Here is a 7,104-nt window from a genome sequence, read left to right as displayed (position 1 = left end):
CCGCTCTTTCTATAGTGAGTTCTCCGTTTTTCCGTCCAAATCTTCAGCCGTTCTTCGAAAAAGAATTTGTGGGTTTAAGCCAAATTTGTTGCTTATGGACCAATATAATCGAGCTTTATTTGATTATTTGCTTAGTCGTATGGCTTTTGATTTTAGTGCTGGCACAACCAGTGCCATCTCTGTGTCCTGTTTTCGCGGCTTCTCCTAATCGTACGTACCCTTAATAACGCAACGAGTATTTAATTTTATTTTCTACTTATGCTATAATTGTGTACTACCATAAGTCCGTTAGAGTATCATGAACTTGTCACGGCGTTATGTTTTGTATCAGATTCGTTCATTAGACCTTCGGACAAATTATATCTATCTGCAATTAAATTGCAACCTTAATAATAAGGCCGCTGTAATTTTTTGCTAGTTAATGGAGATGCCCTACAGTTTATGCAAAGTCATTTTAGTTGCTATTACCAGTTGAAAACACATGTTTTAACCTTGGCTATATATAATTTGTGAATATATCATTGTTAAAAACGGAGAACACTAAGGTTTTTTATTACGTGGAAAGTAAAAGCTAATTAAACCACAATGAAAACCAAACTTTTCAAATTCCTTGGATTACGATTCATACGAATGAAACTAATATTCATTACAAGTAAGGGGATTATTCATGGAACGGAGGCCTTCGATTCACTTCCATGCATGTAACCGAAACAAGTAAATGCAGAAGGCTATTTGACCGTCTTCTATATATTTGTATATTGGTGAACCTTCGCTATTGGTACTAAGCAACGTGGCAGTTGTCGCTATTAGAAACAGCGAGGTGTAGTTATTTCTCCAAAAAAAAAATTATATATTTTTAGTTTCTTTGGCTTTGTTGCTCTGTTTGCATGCATGGAAAATAATACTACGTAATTTTCGCTTTTATTTAGCAGGCGTTATGTCAATTAGTAGACCAAACCACCAAGTTGGTTATCTTCGGGAGGTCATTCAAGGCCTTCAAAGCACAATGCCTGCAGATATCAAACTTAAGCCAGGTGACAGCAAGATCGCCATCGCTGCCCACAAAATGATCTTGGTATTTTCCAGATTTTCTCTGTGAATCTTGTAATCTTGTTATACTAAATTCCACGTGGAGTTTAAATAGTAAATGTTCTTCTTGTACTTGTTGGTTGGATCTTGTGCTTTTCTTGATGACTTTTGTTCGTTAGTCGGCCGGTTCGAAGGTGTTCAAGGAGATGTTTGAAAGCACGAAAAGCAAGGTGGTCACTCTCTCCGAGCTGAAGCACGAAGAGTTGGAAGCTTTTCTTGAATTCATTTACAATGGCTCTTTGCCCTACGATAATCTCAATAAACATGTCCGCTCGCTCTACCTTGCTGCGAATAAATACGAGGTTTCATATCTTGGAGATATATGCAGAGACCACCTTGTATCCACCCTGTCGTTAATGAACGCCATCGAAGTTCTAGAGCTATCTTGTGTTTTTCCCGATGATGCCCTCCAAGACGCTGCATTCGATTTTATCGTCGAGAATCGGTATGTATATTCAGCTGAGTTCAAGCCGTTCGCCGAGAAGTACCCGAGCCTCGCCCTGGAGATAACGTTGGAAATTTTGAGGGGTTGCACTTGCTGGTACTCGAAGAAAGTTAAACGGAAATAGAGATTTATAGTGCTTGTATGACTTAAAACAGAAAATATATAGTAGAACACACACACACTCTCTCTCTCTTCTACATGACCAAAACTCTCTCTCCCTGTAATAACTTTCTTTTTAATGCAAATACCATAGCTAGTGAGTTCGTTACAGATGGGGATGTCTTTTTTTTTTTGCATAATATAGATGGGGATGTCCACCACCATAGCTAGTGAGTTAACTCGGAGTCAACTCATTTTGAGCAGGGTGGTCTTAGTTGCACTTATTTTATAGGCAAAGGATAAGGAGAATGGTTTTCATAATTAACGTGAAGTGTGTGCAGAGTTTATGCACAAGTTGGAGACGCTTGTAATCAAGAAAACTGCATAACAACACATAAATGATAAGCATATTTTATTTTGTTAGATTTCCTTCTATTATCCCCTGCGGATGAACTAGAAGAACTTTTTATATATAAAAAAATTTTAAACCTCACTAAAAAAACCAAACTTGGAATTGGATTCATTCGATACTCCCAATATTAAAACTAATAAAAATTACACTGTTGGGTTGCTGAGAAAACAGTGTAATTTTCTTGAGTTTCCTTTCTCTTCTTATTGCAGGGCTATCTAAGGTAGATGACAACAGAAACACGCAAGAAGGGTATTTGACCGTCTTCTATATATATATTAAATTCCTACACATGCAAAGTTTATGATTTAAATGCAAAAATTTTTCTTTTTTCTTTACTGAAAAATCGTATGCAGTTCTATGTACGCAAGCTTAATAAATATAGGTTATGGTGGTAAAAGAAACAAAAACACGAAGAGTCTTGATAATAACACATCATTTTCTGGCACATTAAAATTTCCAAACTTAAAATTAATACCCATTTAAAACGAGTGTTAACTCATGGAATAGAGTACGTCTCGAATTTTGAGAAAAGTAAATGCAGATGGTTATTTTACCGTCTTCTATATATATATATATATATATATTGGAAAAGTTACGGGGCGTTACAGATTTTAGTAGAGTAGCTAGGGGCAAAAGATCTGTTTGGTTGCTGAGAAAACACAGTATAATTTTCTTGAGTTTCGTTTCTCTTTTCATTGCTGAATTGAATATCTAAGGTAGATGACAACAGAAACAAGCAAGGAGGATTTCTTCTTCGAGGCCTTCAAAGAGGAATGGTACGTCGATGTCTATCTCCTGCCAGCAGATGTCAAGAAGCCTATCCCTGCCCACAAGTTAATCTTGGTATATGCTGCTATCATATTTTTATGTAACAAAAAATTATATGCCTAGTGTACTCTATGATATTAGCAATCTGATCTTCATTTTTATTCGATTTGATAGGCGGCTGGTTCAAAGAAGTTTAAGTCTATTTTTGATTCAAACGATTCCAGGAAGGCAAGTTACAAGGCGATCATCGCTTCTGGTCTGAAACACGACCAGTTAGAGGCATTTCTTGAATTCATGTACAAAGGCACTTTGCCGTCTGACAGGCTGAAGAAGCACGTTCGCGCGCTCTATCTTGCTTCGGATGAATATGAAGCTCCTTATCTGCAGGAGTTTTGCAGGGCCCACCTTATATCCTCCCTTGGACCGTCGAACGCTCTTGACACTGTCAAGCTCTCTAACGATTTGTGCGACAAAATTCTACAGGACGCAGCCATTGATTTTGTCTTCATGCACGGTGATGAGATTCCATTTTCGAGGTTTGAGGATTTCGTCGTGAGGAACCCTAACCTTGCCGTTGATATGTTGAAGGTTGCTTCGGCCAAAATCAGATCCTCTTAATGATTTGTTTAGTGTTTGGGCTGCTATGTCGGATTTTGTTTTAATTTCATTTTTTTTCCTGATCGGCGAAAGAATTTGATGCAAGAGATTGTTCTGATTGTCTAGTTTCTTGTCATTTTCATATTTTCGATGATATTTGTAAGCATTGTGACAAAGTCTAACGATTCGTAAGTTTTGGTGGGTTTGGGCCAAATGCGTGGCATAGGGGCCGATTTTAGTTTTAGTTGATTATGTGTTTAGACATTCTGCATTCGATGTAAAATCAGCCATTGTAAGATTATGTGCCCATAAGATCGAAAATGATATCAATGTAATTTAGTGACTCGCGTGCGTCGTCAATGATATCATTTTGGTGTTTAGGTACCACTTTTGAGGGAATGATAACCACACAAAAACTATCCAGACCGAGTCTTAAACTGGTCCGTACCCAACAAAACGCAATAGGTTCATTTTATTACAATCCCTGAACCGAACCGTAACATATCCAACATTTGGTTCGGGAACCAGAATGATCACCCTAATCTATTTTCTTGTATTGGATTTGACAGTTGAATTCGTAATTAATTCTGCAGTAACACTGACTTCATAGGAGTCAGTAAATAATTAAGATATGAGATTAAATATTAACCAAATTAATTGTCGGAAGATGGATCAGGACACGGTGCAGATGTATGTCCTACTCATGTATCTTTCCAGGTCTTCTGGAATTGTTCGCTCACGTGAAACATTTTCGTTTGTCTTCTTCCATGTGATTTTTCGTGATGGCTTTTGTTTTTATGTTTACAATTGTTTATTTATTATTGTGGGATTATATAAGCATATTTATCGGCTAGCAAAGCATTAATTTATACATGGCATATATAATTTGATATATACGTACGTACGCACGTACGTATGTATGTATTAATACAGTATTATTTTACTATGAGCACCAAGTTCCTATGAGAGTTATAAATCTATTCTTACGTGTCATTAGGTTATATATATATATATGTCTCTTGGGTCCAATACTCTACACACGCACGTGTGTTAATTTGTGGCTAAATTAGCAACTAATCTTTGGGTAAATCTTTTTTCACTTTAAATATAAAGAGTGCTGTGTAAATATGAAACGACATTTTACTTTTGCATTGCCAAAGAAATTAGCAAGGACATTTAATTATTTAATGACTAACATACAGTTGATTTCCATTTATTATATCTAACACCCGTTTCTCTTCGAGAAAATTTTAACCTACAAGATTGAAAACACAAAGAAATGGTAGTTAGAAAAAGGGTGTTTTACTTATATACGTAATTATATATCTATATATATATATAATAGAGCATATATACTTGTTTATTCAGTCCTTTGGACCGTGCTCCAATTCGAGTTCTTGATCGCTGCAGTTACTACACGTTTCACTCCTTCGGCATCCATATGATCTTGGTCGTCATTCTGCTAATTAATTTCGAAGACATAAGAACTTCTTATGAATACGAAGACACACAAACCTATACACCATGAGTGTGCTTATATTTTGTGTACACACACACACACACGTTGAATTGTTGATTCCTGTTCTATTATCTAAATATGTATGGGTTTTACCAATGAAAACATGCAAAAGTCGTTCCTTATATACACACACACACACACACACACAAAACTTTGTTGCGATATATATTATATATCCAAATTACTATTATCCAAAATGTTTTCGATCGTTTTGAAGTGTCTTGGAAACTGTATAAGGGCAACTATAGAGACTATCTTTGTTGCGATGATGTGACTCAAAACCGAGATAGATCATATAGTTCTTTATACATTATATATATCGAATACTTTTAAAACTTTATAGTTCTTGATTATATGGTAATATTATAGTGATGGAGAAGCAATATCTTACTTCTTCTCCTATGGCTTGCAAGCTGAAAGTGTCCGTACATGAAACCCTAGCTTCAAGAACATTAAGTCCCAAATCCTCAAAGGCTTCTAACACAGAGACGAGCAGACCCTGTTGGTTCTTTCCTGAGAACACATTTATAAAGAAACCCTTCTCTAGGGTTTCCACTGCAACCTACAAATTAATAAAGGTTAAGTTAGAAACTTCATCGTTAGATGTAAATTGGGTGATCGTAGTACATTTGATCGAAATAATAAACTAGTTAATAACTACATCTATTGTTAATATTTTTTTCGTTTTTTATGAGTATGTATCATACCATGGGAAATGGACCGGTTTGCTCGCTTGAAGATTGCTCGGCCATGATGATATCTTCGTTGATATTTTCTACTTTATGCTTAAGTTCCTGAATATATTTGGATGCATCCACTATGGTCGATGTTTCATTCTCCTACAACATACATGCATACATATTAAAACATAGTTTAGTTTCAAAAATCGAATTTTCGGCCAAGTATGTGTCCACGGATTTCTTTCTCCGTATTTGGCCGGCATTGTTGATCGATATATGGATCATTCTTAGAAAAGAATTCGAGTAATCCCTAGACATAAATAAAAGAATATTTATCCAAAGAAAACAAACTTGCATAAAAACACAGAAAAATAAAGAAGACCAATACATTAAACAAAACATGTACACAGATGTTTGTAGTCTATCATCATCATCATCATCATCATCATCATCATCATCATCATCCCTAAATTCACTAATGTTCTGTCTTTTAAACATTGGTTTCCTTTAATTTGTTGGAACATAGATGATGAAAAAAATGAAGAATTTGATTCCAAGAAATCTCAAAATCAAACTAGAGATACGTAGACCGAAAGTCTGTGATGCCCACATCTTAAAAAAAGTTCCAATGATAGAGGGAGTGCTGAGAAACAATAGCACCAAACCTTTTTTTGTTGCATGAAAGACCAAACACTGATTGTGTAAAGAATTAAAGATCTAAATCAAGCAAGATTCGGAAATAAATGTGTCCATGTACTAAGTATGTGTGTGTGTATAGCTGGAGATGTACATATATAAACACACACACGCACTAAAAAAGAGGAACATCACATTCATCGGACAAAGATTTGGTGAAGAAACAAAAGGTAAAGAAAAGAGAAAAGGTCATGAGATGAAGAAAGAATTTGGTTACAGCATGAGAGTTGGTGATTGTACGAAGCAATTGAAACTTCTCATGAAGAGAGGAACCTCTCTTTTGCTCCCTTGAAATCATTCTTATGCTCTTTCTCTCCTCTATTTTCTTCTCTTTTCCTCTCCAATATTGTAGAGCAAAGTGTGTGTGTGTATATATATATGCGATGATGAGGCTCTATGTAGAGATCCGAGATTTAACGTTTATGGGATGCTCTTTCTCTCACATGACTGCCATAGTCTCTTGATCGCTACGAAATATAATATACGAACAACAGCAAAATGTATCTCGTGAACTACTCGATTGCCTCTGTGTCTTGATATACGATACTATTATATATATATATATATATAATATCCGAGTGAATATTATTTTGTTAAATAAATATATTGGAGAGAGAGGGGTGTGTGTCTTTATTAGGGGTAGGCAATATTACGCTAGGTACCCTGAACCCGACTTGAACTTATTCTAAAAATTTGGGTATGTGAATCATTCGGCTTAAATTCGGATATTAATAGAAACAGAACACTCATTTCAGTTTGAAAATTTTTAAACCTCGGATATCGTAGATATATATATTGA

General features: G+C 35.5%; 2 protein-coding genes across 3 annotated transcripts; one reads left to right on the top strand and one right to left on the bottom strand.

The window, feature by feature from the left end:
- Window positions 1-2,257: 2,257 nt before the first annotated feature.
- Window positions 2,258-3,587, top strand: LOC104810138 (BTB/POZ domain-containing protein At1g01640). The gene is made up of 3 exons (XM_010536339.1): window positions 2,258-2,294; window positions 2,762-2,888; window positions 2,988-3,587. Exons 2-3 carry the CDS (start codon window positions 2,766-2,768, stop codon window positions 3,429-3,431), a joined length of 567 nt encoding a protein of 188 aa, XP_010534641.1. The 5' UTR covers window positions 2,258-2,294; window positions 2,762-2,765; the 3' UTR covers window positions 3,432-3,587.
- A 945-nt stretch (window positions 3,588-4,532) lies between these two features.
- LOC104810137 lies at window positions 4,533-6,825 on the bottom strand. Of its 2 annotated transcripts, none has more exons than XM_010536336.1 (5): window positions 6,523-6,825; window positions 5,637-5,768; window positions 5,321-5,491; window positions 4,767-4,872; window positions 4,533-4,665 (listed from the first exon to the last, which is right to left on the bottom strand). In XM_010536336.1, exons 1-4 carry the CDS (start codon window positions 6,601-6,603, stop codon window positions 4,771-4,773), a joined length of 486 nt encoding a protein of 161 aa, XP_010534638.1. In that variant the 5' UTR covers window positions 6,604-6,825; the 3' UTR covers window positions 4,533-4,665; window positions 4,767-4,770. The 2 variants fall into 2 exon arrangements, with proteins under 2 accessions (XP_010534638.1, XP_010534640.1); XM_010536338.1 differs by having other exon boundaries at window positions 4,767-4,869.
- Window positions 6,826-7,104: the final 279 nt, after the last annotated feature.

This window comes from Tarenaya hassleriana, unplaced genomic scaffold (assembly GCF_000463585.1).
Source record: "Tarenaya hassleriana unplaced genomic scaffold, ASM46358v1 Cleome17, whole genome shotgun sequence".
Taxonomy (NCBI): domain Eukaryota; kingdom Viridiplantae; phylum Streptophyta; class Magnoliopsida; order Brassicales; family Cleomaceae; genus Tarenaya; species Tarenaya hassleriana.
The sequence above is the reverse complement of the archived record's forward strand: the minus strand, read 5'-3'. Positions and strand labels throughout refer to the sequence as shown.

Excerpts from the sequence above, each read along its gene's own strand:
- LOC104810137 (XM_010536336.1), bottom strand. The coding sequence starts at position 6,603 with ATGATTTCAAGGGAGCAAAAGAGAGGTTCCTCTCTTCATGAGAAGTTT. Across the intron at positions 5,769-6,522 it reads CAATCACCAACTCTCATGCT|GAGAATGAAACATCGACCAT; the intron begins GTAACCAAATTC and ends TGTATGTTGTAG. Across the intron at positions 4,873-5,320 it reads TGCAAGCCATAGGAGAAGAA|CAGAATGACGACCAAGATCA; the intron begins GTAAGATATTGC and ends GAAATTAATTAG.
- LOC104810138 (XM_010536339.1), top strand. The coding sequence starts at position 2,766 with ATGACAACAGAAACAAGCAAGGAGGATTTCTTCTTCGAGGCCTTCAAA. Across the intron at positions 2,889-2,987 it reads CTGCCCACAAGTTAATCTTG|GCGGCTGGTTCAAAGAAGTT; the intron begins GTATATGCTGCT and ends TCGATTTGATAG.